This window comes from Leptopilina heterotoma, unplaced genomic scaffold (genome assembly GCF_015476425.1).
Source record: "Leptopilina heterotoma isolate Lh14 unplaced genomic scaffold, ASM1547642v1 Lhet_42, whole genome shotgun sequence".
NCBI lineage: Eukaryota > Metazoa > Arthropoda > Insecta > Hymenoptera > Figitidae > Leptopilina > Leptopilina heterotoma.
Window position 1 is genome coordinate 2,732,517 of NW_025111078.1, and position 22,098 is coordinate 2,754,614.

Sequence of the window (22,098 nt, forward strand, 5' to 3'; positions counted from 1 at the left end):
TGTATTGTTCTTACCAAGCTTGAAAAGAAATTTTTTAACAATAAAATATTATAAATACTACTCATGTTATACGTTTTTACTTGTAAAAAAATGTCATTGATGGGTTTTTTTTAATTCTGGAAAATTTTAACCCTTTAGGTGTTTAATTTATTCTTGTACTCTACTTTTAGGTTTAGTTTATAAAAATGTTGAGGTAAGTAACTTTACTTTAAAAATGATTCAATTTATCAAAAAAAAAAAAAATTGAATATTTTTGCATACAAAAAAGTTTTTTTTTTGAATAGATTGTAAATTTTATTTCAATTATTTTCAAAAAATATTCGAAATATTCGAAATCAAGTATTTAAAAACTTTTATAAAACTCTTCGCAAGAATTAAATTATTTTTATAAATATTTAAATTCTTTCATGAATAATAAAATTCTTTGCTGGAATTCAATTTATTAGCAGTAAGATAAGAAAAAAGTTTAATTTTTGATGAAAATTAGGAAAAAGTTTTGTAAAGTGTCTAAAATAAGTTTTTTTGGTCATCAAGTTTAATGTTTCGTTAGCTATGTACTTTTTTACTAATTTTTTATTTTATTTTAAAAGATACTTTTTGCTACTTTTTTTAAAATTAATTAACGAGTGCGAAGAACAGAACATTAAGAATGTTATCGTTCAATCATAATATTCTAAAGTAATTTCTACCTTATCTTCTTACATTCTATAATTTCTACCTTGAGTTGATAAAGAAATTTTCTTCAGATTTCATCGCTAGTATAAAATATTACTTTATAGGAACTTTTTAGAACAATATTTCACTGCTTAAAACATGCCTTCAGATTTATTACTAATTTTTTTCTAAAAGTAATACATACGTTACTGTCTTTAAAAATATTTTAACATAAAAAAATAAAATACAGAGAAATATTATATTTATATATATATTCACAAAGTAAATTCTAAAAATTAAAATAGAAATAAAAAGTAAATAATTACAATTAATTCAAGTAAATTCTTTGTGGAAAGTATTTTTTTTTATCTTTTTACAATTGATGTTATTGTCGTTTACAAAAATTTATACACAGTATGAAAAATCATTCTCTCATTCTCACATATACGAAAGTTTACACATTTACAAAGGCATTATATTTTTTAAAAAAAAATTTTTACATCACAAATTGACAAGTCAAATTACTATTCATAATTATATTATCATTGACATCGTCTTTAAAAAAATATATTTCACATATTCGCCTATCAAGAACTATTGTTTAATTGTTTATAAATTATAACTTATTAAATATATATTTTTGTTTTAATCTTTTTTTTTTTGAAATAATTATTCTTTCTAAGTTAAGATTTTGTCAATTACAAAAAAATAATTTATTTATAATTTTAAATTAAAAACATATTATATAAATAAGACATACTTTAAAATTTTAAATTATTACATAATACCTTCTTTGATTTTCAAAACCTTTTTCCACTACTTAATAATACTTAAGTTTCCTTTAAGTAAATCACTTATTGTAAATCCATCGGATTTAAAAAAAAAACATTTATTTACAGAATTTTATTATTTAAATATTCTTTTTTTTTTAGTCATTAAATAACGAAAATAATGAATAAGATGGTGTTGAAAATGAAAAGAGAATTTTAAAAAACAATGAAACAATAAATATTTCATATTTTTGTCTTTGGAAATTTTTTTTTTTTTTTTTGCAAAAATAAATAATTTAATTCTTTTTTTGTCTTTTGATATATGATTTGCAAAGTCAAAGTATCTATTTGTTTCGATAATATTTTTAAATTATTTCTATTTTTTAAAGTCCATTTCTCAGAAAAAATGATATTGGCAGTCTTCGGAATGGAAATCCATTCTATGTTATAATCTTGAATAGTAGAAAATAATTCAAAGTCCTAGTTTCATTTAATTAAAATCACTGCTATTTTTTATGATAAAAAATTTTCTTTTTTTTTAAGAATTTATTACGTAAGTTATCCAATCAACGGTTTTGGCTACTCTATGATAAATCCCTGGCTGTCCTGGTTGAGCGCAAGAATATCCGGCTGATACTATTCCAATCAGATACCATCTTCCCGTTTTTTCCAACATTAATGGTCCTCCACTGTCGCCCTAAAATTAATTTCAACGTTAATAAAATTATAAGGCAAGTAATCATTTTTTAAAAATTTTTTTTAATTTCGCACTTCGAAACTTCTCCTTTTTTATTTTTCTCATTGTCAAAATTAAAAATAATAATATCACAGATGTGAAAAGAGATAAAATGATTATAACAGATTCATTCATAAAATACAGTCTTGTTTATTTTCTTTCAGAATAAAAAAAGAAATTGTAAAACAAAAACAAAAAAAGCGGAAACGGAATATATGAATAATTCATATCCAATTGTTAATTTCAAGACATCCTTTTTTTTCACATTCATTTTACCTGACAAGAATCTTTGCCACCGCCACGATAACCAGCGCACATCATTTCATCATAAATGACAACATTAATTCCATTAGAACGATGCCACCTTTCACAAACTCTATTGTCAATAACTGGTACATCTACAGCTTGGAGCGTTTTTGGCCTTAATCTCGAACCTAAAAGAAAGTTCCAAAATATATATATATATAAGTCATTATGTTGAAATTAATTGTCGCTGAAATTTTTTTACACTACTTTTGTTAGAAATGTCAATCAGTTAAAAAAAAGGGGATTTGCTCAAACGAAACTTGACATACTAAGGATGTCTTTGGATTTGGTTAAAAAAATTTATTTTTTATAATTAAAGTACAATAGACTTAAAAAAGAAGTTTTTTATTTTAAAATATTACTTCTACCTTAAATCTACGATTTTGACTTTTGATATTGGATCCATTATTTTGGATTTTGGAAATCTGACTTTAGATTCGTAATCAACGACCCTAAAAACCCCTGGATACCAAGTTTTATAAAAATCGACCTAGTTTCTTAAAATTCGACTGCTATATTGGATCCGACATTTTGAATTTTGAAAATCTGACTTTGGATTCGTAATCAGCGACCCTGAAGACCCCTGGATACCAAGTTTCATAAAAATCTATCAAATTTAACAATTTCAGTCCGCCATATTGGATCCGCCATTTTGAATTTTGAAAATATGACTTTGGATTCGTAATCAGCGACCCTAAATACCCCTGGATACCAAGTTTCATAAAAATCGACCTAGTTTTTTAAAATTAGACTGCCATATTGCTTCCGCCATTTTGAATTTTGAAAATCTGACTTTGGATTCGTAATCAGCGACCCTGAAGACCCCTGGATACCAAGTTTCATAAAAATCCAACTAGTTTTTTAAAATTAGACCTCCATATTGGATCCGCCATTTTGAATTTTGAAAATCTGACTTTGGATTCGTAATCAGCGACCCTAAAAACCCCTGGATACCAAGTTTAATAAGAGTCCACATGGTTTTTTTAATTTGTCCGCCATATTGGATCCGCCATTTTGAATTTTGAAAATATGTCCTACTTTGCCTACGAGGAGTAATTATTTAGATATTCTGACCGGAAAACAATGCATATTTTATTGTTACGCTTCCGGATCGTTTTATTTTTTCTTTGATACAAGTAATTGAGGAAAAATATTTCCATATCTAGCGCAAGTATAATTTTTCAGATCTATATGCAGCATAATGAGTGTATAGACGGGAATATTGTCGAGTTTCTTGATAAAGGAAAATTGTATTTTATAAATGAGTAATTACCCGCTTGAAGAGCTCCCCAACCTGCAGCCCACCCGTATTGTCCTAAGAAATCTTCATTTTTTTCCGGTAAGCAAATTGGTGCTATATGAGGCATGTAATGAACCGGTCGATCCAATCTGAGCACAGCAACATCAAATCTAAGGATGGTAAAAAATTACGTCAAATATAATTTACTATTAATGCTAAGCGAGCAATTTTTTTTTTTGGTTATTTTTTAAATTTTATTTCTAGAAACAAAAATATTTGATAAAGTTAGGTAAAGTAATTAAACTTTATTACAAATATTGATAGTTTTAGATACACTACTATACTTTTTTTTTTTTGAATTTACCTATCTGCTTGTGGAGTAAATTTAAAATAAGGATGCACTCGAATTTCCCTCACTCCAAATGTGTAGGCAGGAAGTGATTCCGTTGCAGAATTCACAACGTAATCACCAAGTGTGACCTGTACTTGTCTTGCTGATGCCCTGAAAAATATTTAATTTTATTATTAGAAAATTTGTATAGGATACCCTAAAATAATTTAAAGGTACTTTTAGAGAAGTTAGCTTTATTAGAAGTTTGCTTTATTAGAGAAAAATTTTACTTTGTAAGAAAATATTATTTTTTAGATAGAATCCGTATAAGGATCTTCTTTATTATTTAAGTAATTGATGCACTCACTTGGCAACACAGTGACCAGCAGTTACCACGTGAAAACGGTTCACCAACGTTCCTCCACATCTACTGGATCCAATTCTAATATATGCCTAGAAGCATTTTTTTGCAGTTATGTACAAGTATTCATTATTTTCTCAATTAGCACAATTAGACGGTTTTTTTTGTCAAAAAGAAAATTTTCATTGTTCAATACCTGCCATGGAAAACTTCCAAAACCAGCTTCGTCACCACCGACAATTCTTCTTTGAGCGGTTTGTTTCGTGGCCGATATTCCACAGCCTGCAACATCATTAAATCTTAAAAATATTTAAAACATTTGCAAAACTAATATAAAAAATTGTCTTTTTTTATCATAAAGAATATGATATAGTTTGTTGCAGTTTCTTCACTACTGCAAAATTGTAAGGGAGTAGGAGACATGTGAAAAGTTTTTACGAGATTTGAATACTTATTTGAAGCCCTTTAGAGTCTGGATTAAAATTTTTGAAACGCGCCTCATTAGTCCATTGCTGAATGTGATGGAAGTCAGAAGTCATCCTTTATTCAGGAAATAAGTTCCAAAATGGAACAATCTAATTCTCAAGATTATTTATAAAAAAAAGGATTTGTAATTTAAACAATCGAATAAATTAGATGCTAGAGCCATTGTCAGTCGTCAATATATTTATGACAGTCAGAAGCCATCCTTCATTGCAGATGGAAGATCCAAGATGGAACAATCTAATTCTTAAGATTATTTATAAAAAATGATTTGTAAGTTATACAATCGAATTATTAGATGTTATTCACGTTTTGTTTGTTTGCATTAAAAAAATTCCATCTGTCTGACATCAGATCTTGTTCCCTCCCTCGTAAGATGAGAAAAAGTATAATTATTTACATATACATATTGCTAGGTTCAAAACACAAAAATCTAACTTATATATTATGTCAACCATTTTATGAATTTAAAACAAATATAAATTATTATTGATGAAACATTAATTGTAACGACAAATGGATTGATAATCAATGTGTATAATACATGCGCCAATGATACTTAATTATAATGAAAAATGACGGTTATTAAAAATGTTATATTCTATAAATAATTAAGGTGACAATGCACTGTGCGCCTGACAAACGTAAAAAGTTTCCTTGAATAAACGAAGTTGTTTCATTAATTAATTTTCTCAAAATTCAAATACGATAAATTCACAATTTTTGTCAACAATAAGACATCATTTTGTCATACTGCAAATAAATTAAGTAAACATAAAAATTTCTTTGTTACGCAAAGTAAAATAAAACTTATTAACACGCATTAAGCTGGAGCACTTTGAAAATTTACAACATTTTAAAAAGAAATTAAACTTTTAAAAAAAAAAACTCGTAAATGTTGTTCTAATTGGATAACAATGGAGCAACGTTGCATGCAATTATTGAGAGCGAAAAAGAGAGTAAGAGAGGGACGTAACTTTCAGTCAATCGTCAATTAATCGAGTCAATGACTGCAAAATGTTACTTTGTATTCGAGTAACCAAAAAGGGGATACGCAAAGGTAATCAAGCGATTTTATACTCTATCCATTATAATGCCAGCCTCTCGAGGTAAATAATACAACAAGAAGAAAAAAAATAATTTATATCGTTCATTATAAAGTAATTTTGAATTGTAAATTATTACCGACAACACTTGTAGCACTTAACCTTTTTCTCTTTCATTCGATCGACATTATATATTGCACTTAGCACAGATAAATATTTTTAAAAACCAAAATAAACTGTTGCTGCTGCTGCTGTGCGGGTGTAAAATAAGAGTTGGGAGTTATTTTTAGAAAGTGCAATGATTAAAGGAGCACAAGAGTGAAATCGATTTTAACGATATAATTCTTTAATACACCAAAATTAGAAGAAGATAATAAATAAAAGACTGCTATCTTTGGCGAACACTGTTCTTTAGAGGAAAATTTCAAATACAATTGAATTCTACTATCCACTTTGGATAGAGGAGACATCAGAGTAACAGTGCTCACTCCGAATACTTCAAATTAAAAAAGATTTGTAATTCATACAATCGAATTATATTTTCAATTTTGGATACAAACCAAAAAATTTGTTTATGAATGCAGATTTGATTTGTAAATCAGTCATCAATTAACCATCAGCAGAGTAATACTGATCAATCCGAATACTCATAAACAGAGTAAAAATTGTATTAGAGATGCAGATGTTATTTGTAGATCAGTCACTAATTAACCATCATCAGTGTAACACTGTTCACTCCGAATAGTCCTAATTAAAAAGGTTTTTGTAATTTATACAATCGAATTTCATTTTCCATTTTGGATATCAGAGTAAAAATTTAGAGATACAGATATTATTTGTAGATCAGTCATTAATTAACCATCATCAAAGTAATACTGATCAATCCAAATACTCAAAATTAAAAAGGATTTGTAATTTATACAATCGAATTCCAGCATTCATTGTGGATGGCAGAGAAAATTTTTTATTAGAGATGCAGATATTATTTGTACATCAGTCATTAATTAACCATCATCAGAGTAATACTGATCAATCCAAATACTCAAAATTAAAAAGATTTTTGTAATTTATACAATCGAATTTCATTTCAATTTTTGGATACAAACCAAAAATTAGATTAGAGCTGCAGAAAATGATTTATAAATCATTCATCAACAAAACCTTCAGCGAAATAATAGCATTTACTCCAAATACTCCTGATTAAAAAATATCTTTGTAATTTATACAATCGAATTCCAATAACGTGCAGCAACGTGCGAAAGTGCGTTTTAAACAAAATATTATAAAAAGCATGCGACAGTAAATTCTTACCCGATTTTACGTTTATTCATTATTCAATTCTTTCAGAAATTTTATTGTGATTTTTTTGTTTTTTTTTGGTTTTAAGAAAACTTACGATCGTCATTTGGCGACTCTTCGGAGTAAGAATCCGTAGAGAGAAGTAGATTCTCTTCTCTAGCAGCATCGGCGAGATTATAATCGGAACTTGCCTTTGCGGATTCTTTGTTTCGATGACAACACGCGTACATTAATCCACCACAACTTCCGTCCAAGAAACCGGAAGACATCCAGCATAATAGAAAAAATTCACAGCTCCGTCCGTCAGTGCACAATGAATCGTCACCTTCCCAAACGGGTCTTTTTTGAATTCGCGATTCTGCACAAAATTTGCCAAAAATCACGGTACGCGTTCATTAAATTAATAATATTAAAAAACAAGTATTAATAAATTAATTTTGCAAAAAAATTTAATTGACAAAATCTTGTATGTTGTAATGAAACATACTCATCTTGCAGTCAATAGAAAAAAAGAGTGAAGTCTTCCAAAGCAATTACTTCCTTAATTATAAAATTAATTATTATGTTTATTAATTTTCTACTATTAATAGAAAATGATTGGCCTTTTTATGCGATTTCATAAGAAAAATTCTATTCAATGTGTATAAAAATTGCAATTCTCCGTTCTTGGTTATCTATAAAGGCTCGTTTAAACAGCTTTCTCTCTTGAATTCGATGAATTCAATGTATAATTAATAGTATAATTACTCTATCACGATAATGTAATGATAATTAAAAAAAGAAAATTAAAAAAACAAACAAGCCCATTAGGGGTCCTAAACATTTACTTTTTTTTTACTTTAAGAGCTAAAATTTAGAAAATATATTTAATAGTAAAACATTTAAGAAAACATACCGGTCTCAAGTCGCGGGTATTCGTTGATTAATTGCTTTCGGTGATCTGGAAAAAAATTTGAAAATAATATTTTTATTTTGATATTTGATGTTTGCCAATTAAAAATAATAGAGAGGAGAATCAATATGGTTGGTTTTTCGAACCACCTTAGATCGAGCTTAAAATCTCTTTATTCTCCTAAATAAAAATTATTTGTAATTTCTACAATCGAATTTTATTTTTCCCTTTGGATATAGAAGAAAAAATTTCGTTAAAGATGATGCTGATAAGATTTTTAAATTATTCATCAATGAACCTTCAGCGCAGTAACAATGTTTAATCAGAGTTCTCCTAATTGAAAAGAATTTTTTAATTTATACAATCGAATTTGATTTTCTATTTTGGATACTAGATAAAAAAATTTGACTATGGATGCAGATAGGATTTGTAAATCAGTCATCAATTAACCATCAGCAGAGTAACACTATTCAGTCTGAATACTACAAATTAAAAAAGATTTGTAATTCATACAATCGAAATCTATTTTCCATTTTGGATAGCAGAGTTAAAATTTTATTAGCGATGCAGATGTTATTTGTAGATCAGTCATTAATTAACCATCATCAGAGTAATACTGATCAATCCGAATACTCCAAATTAAAAAGATTTTTGTAATTTATACAATCGAATTTCATTTTAATTTTTGGATACAAACCAAAAATTAGATTAGAACTGCAGAAATTATTTATAAAAACATTCATCAACAAACCTTCAGCGGAGTAATAGCGTATACTCCTAATTAAAAAATATCTTTGTAATTTATACAATCGAATTTTACATCAGGAAATTTTAAGCTCAACCTAATTTAGGCCCAAAAATTATCCCTATTGACCCTCTTCCCTCTTCTACAATTCAAAAAAAAAAAAAATTCATTTGCAATCCCACAGTTTAAAGAACGCAAGCATAACAAATGAAATTAGTAATTTTAATGAAAATATGTATGTCAAAATATGAATTCGTAAAATATGGAGAATCAGATATGAAAAAATGTGTCTGATCGAAATCTTTGTTCTCCACTGGAACGAATGACGTATTGTCTGACAATTGAAATAAGATGAACTTGAACAGACAAGACAGGCGTGTCTAATGAAGTCTAATGAAAGTCTTATCAAAATTTTAACAGAAATTACATTTTTAAAAAGAGATAAACTTTCTCCTGGAATTACTAGATATTCTAAAATCGACATTCTTTAATATCTCCAAGTCTTCTTTTTATATTAGAATACCCTTTTAAGTATATTTTGACGCATTAACTAAAATTTAATTTATATTGCAAGAAATTTGTCCTAAAAATTAATATAAAGAAAACGTTTTAGTATTTACAAATAATAATAATAACACTTGGCAGAAATATTTATGTATAAAATAAAGTTTTATTTTTTACCAAATGGAATAGAAATGAAATTGGAATTAGCATTTGATTTCACACTGTTCGAAATAGTGCGGTTTTTTGATTAACGGAAATTTAGAGAGTATAAATTTTCCATTTAGTGAAAGTGAATAAATACGTTCTAATTAAATTGAATTGTTATCATTGACTTGTAAAGATTTACATAGAATGGAAACAATTCTTTGATGCATTCTAGTGAACATTTTCACTACACTTAACTCTCGCTAAATGATAGCCTTGAGTTAGAGAACAATCCAGTCGACCTTCGATAACAATCGACAATTATTGTACGAATCCACTAAATTTTTTTTCTTTCTGCATAGACAATTGAGGTAAAATTGCAAACAAAAATTTGCAGAAGTTAATTTTCTTTGTTGACTAATTATCAATTAGACTGTGCAGATTTTTTTCTTTCAGGTATCTCTCTAGTTTGTAAATAAAAGTGGATATCTAGAAATTCACAAACGATAATGAATAAAATAGTATTGAAGGTGATCGAAATAGCTCAGAAATTCACCTGATATCTGTTTCTTTGTTTTATTTAACTATTAACGTCATCTGAACAAAACGTTTGCTTCCATTTCTCAGGAACAATGAAAATTAATTTTTATTTAATTCACCACCATTGATGGTATCATGTCAATAGATTTAAAGTTAGCAATTACTTCGATAGGAATCATTTTGCTAAGAATCGACGGAGTTCCAAAAACTTTTCGACGTTGTCCATTGACAGATTTAATTATTAGGAGTACTCGCATTTGCCTGGACCATATCTATTGGTGTGGTACATTTTAACTCTTCTAAGAATTTACTTCTAAGAATTTACTTCAAAGAATTTACTTCAAAAACCATTAATCGAGAACTACTTTAAAGCGGAATTAAGATGTTAATTAGAATATTAGTGCTAAGCAGATAGTAAGCAATGGTTAATCAAATTCTAAGGGGTTCGATAAGGAGATTACAAATGTTATCCATTTTATCCCCTGCTGGAATTTAAACTTATAACACAAAATTTACTCAATAGTAGAATATTTAGCCTCTATTAATCCCGCCCCTCCCCCCTGATAATTAAGAATTTAATTATTCACCGCTACGTACCTCGGATTTCCTCTTCAAGATCAGGAAGCTGATTGGATTGAAAGAAATTACTGCTGACTCCATTACCGGTCGCGGCCGGAAAATCATTGTCGCGAAAAATTAATCTCGGCGTTCGATGACCCATGACTGGCCTGGTTAATTCAGCGATAGGTGGTCCCGAAACAGGAGGACGCCAAAATGATTTCTGTTGTCTCCAACTGGAGAATTGTGCCTGAGGTCCAAAACGCATATTTGCCAAGCCAATTGACCTGGGATGTTGTTGTCCCTCGAATGCATATCCAGGTCCACTTGGAAATCTGACAAATCTTCGTTTTCGAGATAAATTGAAATTTGAATCAGTTCGATTACTCTCTCTTGATAATGAATCTTGGTCAACTGCAATAATCGTTCCGAGAAATGGATCTGATGTGGGAAAATTTGTGGATAATTTTGTTTCGGCTATGAATGTACTTTCTTCTGTTGTTTGGCAAATTGTTCGAAGAGTCAGGATTATTCCTATGAGAAACCAGTGGCACGACTTCATCACCATCATAGTATTTCTAAAAGAAAATTTATTTATTTTAGTTAAATTATTGTGAATTTTTAATAATGGTGGTTTTATTATTCAAAGGGGATTTTCTAATCATATAGTTCACTGCGAATACTCCCAACTAAAAAGGATTTGTAATTTATACAATCGAATTCCATTATTCATTGTGGATGGCAGAGAAAATTTTTTATTAGAGATGCAGATATTATTTGTACAACAGTCATTAATTAACCATCATCAGAGTAATACTGATCAATCCGAATACTGCAAATTAAAAAGATTTTTGTAATTTATACAATCGAATTTCATTTCAATTTTTGGATACAAACCAAAAATTAGATTAGAACTGCAGAAATGATTTATAAATCATTCAGCAGCAAACCTTTAGTGTAGTAACACTGTTTGCTCCTAATACACATAATTAAAATGTATTTGTAATTTATACAATCGAATTTCATTTTTGGAAACAAATAAAAAATTTGATTAGAGATGCAGAAAGGATTTGTAAGTTAGTTAACAATTAACCATCAGCAAAGTAATAATGTTCAATCAAAATAATCATAATTAAAAAATATTTGTAATTTATACAATCGAAAAAAGAAAAATTTAATTAGTTGTGCAGAAATGATTTATAAATCATTCAGCAACAAACCTTCAGCGAAGTAACACTGTTCACTACGAATAGTCCTAATTAAAAGGCATTTGTAATTTATACAATCGAATTGTTTTTTCAATTTTATCGATATTAGCTAATTCCGGACTCAAAATCGTAAAACAAATAAAATAAATTATTAAAACAGAAAATTTCTCTGGGAATTGGGAGTCACTGTCCTAATTAATTTATGCCCTAAGAATGAAACCCACGTGTTTATTAATTATAAATTAAAATCATTTGTTAATTAACATCAATTTATATTAAAGTACAATAGTAATTTATTTCTATAAATAATCATACAATAATAAAATCGATAACACTTATTAAAACACACAGATTGGAAATTCCATATATTGAAACTGAAACTTCCTGCATCGTCATGAATTTCGAAAGTTTCTCAATAAGGGGGAATTTCGTTTTATTCATTCAAATAGAGGAAATAGATAAATGATTTGTCATGACAGATATATAACTCGTTAATATAAACGAAAGTGATGCTGTCATATGTTAGAGGAATAAATAGTAAATAATCTCTATGGAAAACTAGAACACTATCTCTTTATTAATTATTACACCAAACTCCTAGATATATAAACTAATATTTATTAATCAACACTTTCATCTAATTCGATCTTTCTCTTTTAATTCCTTTTCTCTTCATTTCATTCAATTCATTTTGGAGAAAAGAATCTAATAATCTGATAAAATCGTGCATTTCGATAATTTGAACAAATTTATATTTATTTTTTAAATGTATATTAAATATTAATTAGTTCGGAAATAATAATTATTAATCATAATTTGCAATGTAATTAATTTAATTAATATAATTAAGATTATAATGGCAAAACTTCTGGAATGGACAATAATTAGTTTAAAAATAAAATAGTAGTTTAAAATAAAAATTTGCTCTGGTTTATAAAACTATTTTTCATGACGCATTCAAATTTCCGCAACATTCTTGGTTAAAAATCATTAGTCACGAATTATTAAGAAATAGGGAAAGGAAAATTTAAATCAACTAATTATTTAATATATACATATCGTCGACTATAGAAATATTTACCAGAAGATAACTTTTCCTGATATTATAAAATCAACCACAAAATGAATAACAATTTTTACCCCTCATTCTGAATTTTGAGAAAACTTGACAATTAACAGCAAATGGATGTTATAACATATTCTATTATATAATAATGTCTTAAGTGATGACGCATATTCATCAGTTCGATGAACTCAGTGAAAAAAAAAGTTTTCGTGTGGAAAATTGTATAATATAATTTTTGCGTGGCAGGAGAAAAAAAATTGATTCTTTTCAGAATCAAAGAGAATTTCTTTAAAAATAAAAAAAATTGTTTTGAAGCCTCGGGGATTTGAGAGTGAAAAAAGAATATAAAGAGTGGTTCGAAATATATTATTGTATGTGTTTGCGTCATGTTATATAGAGGTAGTGTGCAATGAGTGAAAGTAAAAGAAGCTCTTCCCGGAACTGTTCGACGTTTACATTTTAAAAAGAGAGACACTCTTCCTTTTGGACGCACGAGTACTTTAAAACCACAAAGAGCATCCGCATTTATTACCACGATTGCCTCTCTCGATGAAAATGGTAAAGCACCTCTTTCTTGTCTTTGTGATGTAACAATTGAAAAAAGAAAAAAGGTTTTTCACCTTTCGCGTACAAAACATTATAATATTGACTTTCATTTTAAGTGTCTATTAAATCACACTTTCATAATTTATTATTTTGATAAATTTTATTTTCTAATTTTTATTCGTCTGATAGGAGTTGGTAATTTTCGTTTGGTTGTAAAATTAAAATTACATAATTCTTTTTCCCAAACAAAGAACCCACTGTCATTTAAAATTACACATTTTTTTCTTCCTTTGAATAAAAATCATCAACATTGTCTGGAACAAAATTTTCTTTTCTGATATTTTTCTGTATATGTTGTGTAACACTTTATGCTAATGAAACCAAAGAGAGGCGCTTATTGGTGAAAATGGCGAGTCTTGCAAGAAGTGTGATGATGAGAGGCTCTTCCCTGCATCCCAAACATGTGGTGAAAGTTTTGCGAATCAATTTATTTTCTTCATATATAACGAAAAAACATTTTTATCTCACGTAAAGAAACGTGATTATTAACAAAATTCACTCATGCACCAAATGCAGAATTGTTCATTTACTTGTTATTCTTTTTTTTTTTCTCATTCTTTCTTCATGTTGAAAAATTTTCACGGTACGTTTGCCATTTGGCAGTTAACAAGAGTTTAGCTATAATCAGAACGATTATTTCGATTTCTTTTGCGTGAAGTGAATTTACGATTAAGATGAAATTTATGAGACCGTTGCTTTCTTTAAACTGTGTGAATTACCACAAATAGTATAGTAAAAAGAAAATTATTTAAAATAAAGAGAAATGATTTTAATTTTATTATCATTCTTAATTTTTCCCAACATTACAATCTGCAAGTTTAACTAGCTGTGAATTTTTTATTTTTTCTTTAAAGATATTTCTGCTTCCTTGTTATATGATCTGCGAGAACGAGAAGATTTTCTTCTTCAACGGGTATAGAACATTAACTGTTTATGGGCATCTAATGAAAATTAGTATTTAAATTTTGTTTTTTTCTCTAGTGTTAATGAGTATAGGCGAAAAGAATTCTATCGCCATGTAAAATCGTTGAATTGTAATTATTTTTCATTGATTCATGTAAAATTAGATTAATATAATGGGAAAAAATATTGATAAACTAATTACTAATCCTTTCCGGTAAAATAAAGTTATAATTGTAGATACATTTCTGTAAATCCTACGAATTAAATAATTATGTTAGAAAAAAATTCAGGAAACGATACAAAAAGTCTTGTGAGGAATGAAATATACGTGTCGAGAAGAAAAAGCGTTACATAAGGAACTGGACGAACTGAAAATGAAACAAAGATATAAATCAAATTTTTTTTGCGGGAATACTCTATCGCAGTTTATTTTGGTCTTGCAATTTTTTTTATCGAAGAAAACTAATAGCGCAATGAACAGAATTCATGGTGGAGAAGAACAGTTACTTTTTTATGCAAATAACGAAAAGTTGAACTTACTTTATTGTTAGACAATTGTTAGGCATATATTTCTGACCGTCAGAAGCAATTCTTCATTGAAGATGGAAGATCCAAGATGGAACAACCTAATTCTGAAGATTATTTATAAAAATGATTTGTAATTTACCCAATCGAATTATATTCATTTTAAACTTATATAGGACAAGAAATTTTATTTGAGGTGCAGATATTGTTTGCAGTCATTAATCTATCTCCAACAGAGTAACACTGATCAATCCGAATAGTCCTAATTAAAAAAGATTTTTGTAATTTATACAATCGAATTTCATTTTAATTTTTGAATACAAACCAAAAGTTAGATTAGAGCTGCAGAAATGATTTATAACTCATTCATCAACAAACCTTCAGCGGAGTAACAGCATTTACTACAAATACTCCTGATTAAAAAATGTCTTTGTAATTTATACAATCGAATTCTTTTTTCCATTTCGGATACAAGATAGATGTTATTTGTAGATCTGTCATTAATTAACCATCATCAGAGTAATACTGATCAATCCGAATACTCCATATTAAAAAGGATTTTGTAATTTATACAATCGAATGATTAGATGGCAGACAATTGTTAAGCGTCAATATATTTGTTACAGAAGCAATCCTTCATTGAAGATGAAAGATCCAAGATGGAACAATCTAATTCTCAAGATTATTTATCAAATACTGTTTGTTAATTGTGGCCTTAGGTCCTAAAGACCTAAGGCCACAATTAACAAACAGTATTTGACAAAAATTAATACCAACCACACTGAAGCATTTGTAATTAGATTTGTGAATTCCTTACAATTTGTAATTAATTGTAATCACAAACTTAGAAACTTTTTTAGCAATCTAAGTCTTCTATTTTACAGCAAATTGCAATTGGTGTTGTAATTATGGGAGTGATTATAAGCACTACTTTGTAAAATTAAAAAATAATCTGCACTAGAATTGTAGCAGGAAGATCTATTTGAAAGGGAGACCTGGTGATTAAAATCGGAGTTGACTTTAACAAGCCGACTTTCACTGCAAGGGTCGTGAAAACCTTTTGGAAGCATATGTAAAGATCATCTGGTGAAGCAAACAGTGACACTTGAGATCCACGATCTAGATTGTCAGTCAAAGTGTTAGAAACAATTCCAAAGGAGCCGGGTAGCAAAAAAATGATTAATGTTCTGAAATCCTGTAATCGGAAGATGATAATCTAAAAAGTTGTGGTTATTGACAATGGTAGATTTCAGTAAAGTTAGATCCAGCATATCGTCGAATAGCACCAAAAGAGAGTTTGGAAGAATTTGACAAATAATCCACTAAACTGAAGCAACTAGATGCTAGGTTTTAAGGTGAATTTCTGAGCTATAACATCTTTGTTAAGTATTAACAGTCAAGTGTATGTAATTACTGTACGTAATCTTGACACTAATTTCATAATACTTTGATAATACAAATTTGTAATTATCCATCTCTAGTCCAAAGAAAGTATCACCAAAAGTATTACCATCTAATATAAATTCATTATGATCATCTTTTTTAGTTTTGCACATGTAGGTAAAGTGGTAAAAAAAAGATCAGGTGAAGAATTATTGAATTTCAGTGCGGGATTAAATTACTTTCAATTTTAAAGTGGTCCAAGTCGCCATTTGACGTCGCTAAATATAGCCGGATGAGTATAAAAATAATTGAATGTAAAGGGAAAACAAGAAGTTAAGATATATTCCATCAAGGAAGTACGCCAAACGTCCTTGTTCCTGACAGTGCCGGGTGAACGATTCTATGTGTTAGTAGGTCATTGGCTCTGTCCTGCGAATCCCCGCCGGGTAGGCTGTACACAGAAGTGAAAGTATGCTCTTGCATGTTTATTAACAGTGTGAAGTTCACGTTCACGAGTTTCCACCCACCTCAACAAATCCAAAGCGAAGGGGAAATTGCTCTTCAAGTCTCCCAATCTGATTCTTAGTGACGTCACACTTTTAAATTATCATAAATTACAATTAGCATTAATTTTTTTTTTCTTTTATTTTATTTCAAATTTAATCATTTTTCCTTTGCCTTTCCATTAATTATTATTTTTCACTTTTTTTGAATTTCATTTCCATTAGAGTTAGTGTATAATCATATGATTGCTATATTTATGCAGGTATTACTATATTTTCTTCTTTATTAGAGATTAGAGATGATTGTAATGATGGGTGGCGATTGGTTTTATCATTATCTCACTCTCGGTAGCGGCCGGTGATGTTATATTAGGAACACACCTATATTTAGAGTTAATTTCACAATGATTCTTTTAGAGTATAAAATCTTCAATTTAGGTAAAGGAGAAATTTAAGTCAATCAATTTTCTTAATGCTTTAGTAGAAATTAGTATAATTGTATAGTAATGGAATAGTGGCGGAGAATTTGTATTCTTTTTTCGTCTTGTACTACTTTCCCAGCAGTCGGTCAAATATTTTTTGAACAATCATTTTTAACTCGTTTTTAATACTGGATTTGATCTTATTCTCTGGTTTATTTGAAAAAATGATTTTGTAATTTATCTATTCGAATAATTTGATGTTAGACAATTGTTAGGCGTTAATGTATTTATGGCAGTCAGCAGTCATCCTTTATTCAGCAAGGATGATCAAAAATGGAACAATCTAATTTTCAGGATTATTTAAAAAAAAAAGTTTTTGTAATGTATACAATCGAATTTTATTTCCAATTTTGGATATAAGACAAGAAACTATATTAAAGCAACAGATATTATTTGTAGATCAGTCATTCATTAACCACCATCAGAGTAACACTGTTCACTCCGAATAGTCCTAATTAAAAGGCATTTGTAATTTATACAATCGAATTTCATTTTCCATTTTGGATATCAGAGTAAAAATTTAGAGATACAGAATATGTTATTTGTAGATCAGTCATTAATTAACCATCATCAGAGTAATACTGATCAATCCGAATACTCCAAATTAAAAAGATTTTTGTAATTTATACAATCGAATAATTAGATGACAGATCCTAAAGAATATTCAGAATCACTCTAAAAATGATTGAATTAATTGTAAAATTATTCAAAAACACGAATAACTTCATTTCTAAATAAATATTTAATTATTATTTTTCTATAGCAATTATGATTTTAAAAAAATTCAAATTCAAACCTTTTGAAATTTAATAACAGATAAAAATATCATGACCGAGTGATAAAATCATTATTTTAATTTATAATTAAATAAGATTCTTTTTATTTATTAAATTAAATTTATTATAAGAATATTATTACTGTAACATATACTTAAAAATGATTTTCATCATTTAATTTAATAATTATTTTCTACAATTTTGAAATAAAATTCTTCTTTAGATCAATTATTATTATTTTTAATAATTTTTGAAAAAGTTCTTTTTAAAAATTTTCAAATCCATTTGTTTATAATTCAATTTTACCTGAAATTTCCATCTCATTCTGAAATTATTCAATTTAAAATATACATTAGAAAATAAAAAAAATTGAAATAATTTCAAAAAATTTCGATTAAGGTTTTTGAAAAAAAATTAGTTCTATTGAATTTTTAATTAAACGTATGTGAAAAATTAAGATTTTCAAAGATTTTAATTTGAAACCTTTACAAAATTTAATTATTTCTAAATAGTGCAATTAGTAGTATCTGACTTTTGAAAAATTCAATTATTATCTAAAACTTTAACTGAAATTAATTTTGCAATTAATTTTTATTAGAAAATTCTTCGAGAATTAAATTATTTAAATACAAATATATATAGATAATTTATTGAATAATTGAATGTTTTTTAAAATTGAAATGTTATAAAGAATTTTTTCAACAAATTTTTGAATAATTGAATTTTTTATTTATGAAAATAATCGAATTACTGGAAATAATTTTATGCCTAATTTTAAAACATTAGATTTCTTTTTGAAAAAATTTATGCAAATTCTATTTTAAACAGAATTCCTATTAAATTATTATTTTTTGGAAAATTATTGAATTTTTGGGTAGAATTTTATGAAAATTTTTCTTTTAATAATTGAATTGTTTTGGGAAATTTTAATAAAATATGTAGAATATGAAAAATCATTGAATTAAGAAAAATTTTTGAAAATAATTAACATTTTGCCATGAATTTTATTAAAATTTTTGAAAATAATTAAATAATTGAATTTTCTACTTTCGAAAAGAATTGAATTCTTTTGATGAATACTATTATTTATGAAAATAATTTAAATCTACAATGAATTTTATTAAAATTCCTGGAAATAATTAAAATTTCTCAAAGAATTTTGATATTCTTTTCATAAAAGATAATTGAAATGTTGACAATTTTTTATAGATTTTTTGAAAATAATTGAATTTTGCAAAGAATTTTATTCAAATGCTTCAAAATAATTTCGAGAATAATTTTGTTATTTCTCTTTAATAATTGAATATTCTTTCGAAGAATGACTTACGTAAATAATTCAATTTTTGGGAAGAATTTTATTAAAATATAAAAGAATAATTGAATTTCCAAGAAAAAATTTAATTAAAATTAAATTTAAAATAATTGATTTCTTGCAAATAATTTTATTAAAATATTTTAAAATAATTGAATTCCTGTGAAAAATTCTAATATTTTTGTGAATATTTGAATTCTTCCAAAGACTAAAAAACATTTGTTTAAAAAATTAATTTTTTCGAGGAATTGAAATTAAATTTTTAAGAATAATTACATTTTTTGAGCCATTCCTGTAAAATTGTATTAAAAATAATTGAAATCCAGCGATAAATTTTATTATTTAATATTTATTATTTATTATTTATTATTTAAAATTTTTTCAAATAATTAAATTTCTGAGAAGAATTTTATTATTTATGAAAATAATTGAATTATTGCGAAAAATTTTATTAAAATGTTTAAAAATAATTGAATTTCTGTTATTTTTTAAATTAATTGAATTCTTAATAGAATTTTATAAACATTGTTTTAAATACATAATGTTTTCGAAATATAATAAATATTATGAAAATTTTATTTTAAATAAAATTGAATTCTTATGGAAAACTTTATTTGTGAAAATAATTGAATTTTACGATTAATTTATTTAAAATAGTATTAAAAATAATTGAAATTCTTCGATGAGTTTTATTATTTATGGAAATAATTGAATTTTGGATAAATTTTATCCACTTTTTTATTTTTTTTTTAAATAATTGATTTCTTATGCGAAATTTTATAAAAAAAATAGTAGATTTTAAAAATCATTGCGAATTCTTTTGATGAATACTATTATTATTTATGAAAATAATTGAATTTTACATAATGAATTTATTATTAAAATTCCTAAAAACATACCAATATTATTAAAATTCCTAGAAATAATTGAATTTTCTCGAATGAATTTTGCTATTTATAAAGATTTATAAAAATGTCGAAATTTTTCTTTTTTAATTTTTGCAAATAATTTAATTTCTGGAAAGAATTTTCATATTTGTTAAAATAGTTGAATTCTTTTAAAGAATTGCGTTAAAATTTTTAAAATTGAAACAAAATTATTAAAAACTTAACGGATTTGCTTGAAATTTGTCACACAATAATTTTTGATATTGTTGATTACAAATTTAATGTGAGAAACGAAAAATCCAAAATGGCGGATCCAATATGGCGGGGTCAACGGATTTGCTTGAAACTTGTTACTTATGGGGTTTTTTTTCGAATTCCCTCTAAATTTAAAATTACAGTCATCTAATGACCTAATTTTTTTTTTTAATTTATCCAAAAGAGAACACTCTTTAAAAAACAAACAAATCTTTAAACAAACAATCTTTAAATAAGAAGTGTAGAATATCCATAACTAGAAAATTAGAAAATCATCGACACTGTCATTTTTAAACTATTTAACGAGAGAAAGGTAAACTGTTAAAATGATTAATCATCTACATTATAAGATGTACAACTTCATTATACGTATTACGTTTGTATGCATTGACAGTAATGATAATAATTTTTTTTTATTTTCTATTATTATTAAACAACAAAATTTATGAACTTTCACCCCTTCAGTATTTTTTTTATTTTTTTTTGTTTTTTTTATTTTTTTTTGTTTACATAAATAAATATTCAATGTTAAGTACAAAGTGTATGTGTGTGAGTGTATTCTAAAACATATATAGACTTAAATCGAAAGTATAAGATTTCATCTTGAACAGGCCGCTCGTGAGACATCACTCGCATAATTGCATATTCGTTTTCCAGCTGCTTGTGAAAGTATACACACACGTATACTGTTAATGACAATATGCTTGACTCTCAAATACACATTTATTGTTCGATGTAAAAAAAACAGAAACATTTAATTAATCGCATTCAGTCTTATTTGACAGATTACTGTATTTAAAAATTTAAAAAAAAAACTTCTATAAACATTCACTCACTCTAAGGAATACACAAGGAAGAAATAATTAAACACAAGGTCTAGAATTATATTTTTTCTTTTAGTTTCGAAAATTGGTAATTAGTAAATTTTACATTAAGCAACTTTTCGTGTTTTATACATCTTATATTAAAATTTTTTTTAATAATTTTTTTTTTCTGTAATTCTATAATTTAATTCGAATAATAATATTCTAATAATAATATAATAAATATAATAATAATGGATAAATTTCATTTTCGGGCTAATTAGTTTTTTTAGTTGAAAAAAAAAGATTTGGGAGTATTTTTTTGAATTTATAGTAAATATGATGGAAGAAGATTGGTAATAATAATTTATAATCAGCTTTAACTTTCGTTTATACATGAAATATATGTGTATGGAAAAAAATGTTTGTATACCAAAAGAGATACAATCTCTTTGGACGAGAAAGCGAAAAGTGCAACGATTTTTCATTCGACGTGTATGCTAATAGACACACCTGTTTCTACAGGTACGATATTATTTGGAAAGCACGAATGCAACATAAAAAAGGACACGCCAAATTGAAATGAAAAGTGAAGACTTTGGAAACAATCTGTTATTATTTAGTTTTCTATAGACTATTAAAAATTCACTATTTTTAACTCATGTTGTCTTAAACTGAACCTAATTTTGATTTTACTTTCTTAGTTCAATTGTCCACCTAACAATGATCTAACATTTAATTATTCGATTGTATAAATTACAAATCCATTTTTTTTTTTAT

At 26.6% G+C, this 22,098-nt stretch overlaps 1 protein-coding gene across 3 annotated transcripts in view; it reads right to left on the reverse strand.

Annotated features, from left to right (window-relative positions):
- Nucleotides 1–1,637: 1,637 nt before the first annotated feature.
- Nucleotides 1,638–22,098, reverse strand: part of LOC122506512 (venom protease-like) — a 28,212-nt gene continuing 7,751 nt past the window's right edge. The window contains exons 2-10 of one of the 3 annotated variants that reach the window (XM_043618738.1): nt 10,649–11,187; nt 8,122–8,166; nt 7,324–7,584; nt 4,595–4,680; nt 4,405–4,490; nt 4,071–4,208; nt 3,740–3,876; nt 2,437–2,594; nt 1,638–2,121 (exon numbers count right to left, since the gene is read on the reverse strand). In XM_043618738.1, coding sequence (XP_043474673.1) covers nt 1,963–2,121; nt 2,437–2,594; nt 3,740–3,876; nt 4,071–4,208; nt 4,405–4,490; nt 4,595–4,680; nt 7,324–7,584; nt 8,122–8,166; nt 10,649–11,180 — 1,602 coding nt within the window. In that variant the 5' untranslated portion in view covers nt 11,181–11,187 and the 3' untranslated portion in view covers nt 1,638–1,962. The remainder of the gene's footprint in view (nt 2,122–2,436; nt 2,595–3,739; nt 3,877–4,070; nt 4,209–4,404; nt 4,491–4,594; nt 4,681–7,323; nt 7,585–8,121; nt 8,167–10,648; nt 11,188–22,098) is intronic. The other 2 variants (XM_043618739.1, XM_043618741.1) reach the window with 2 other exon arrangements.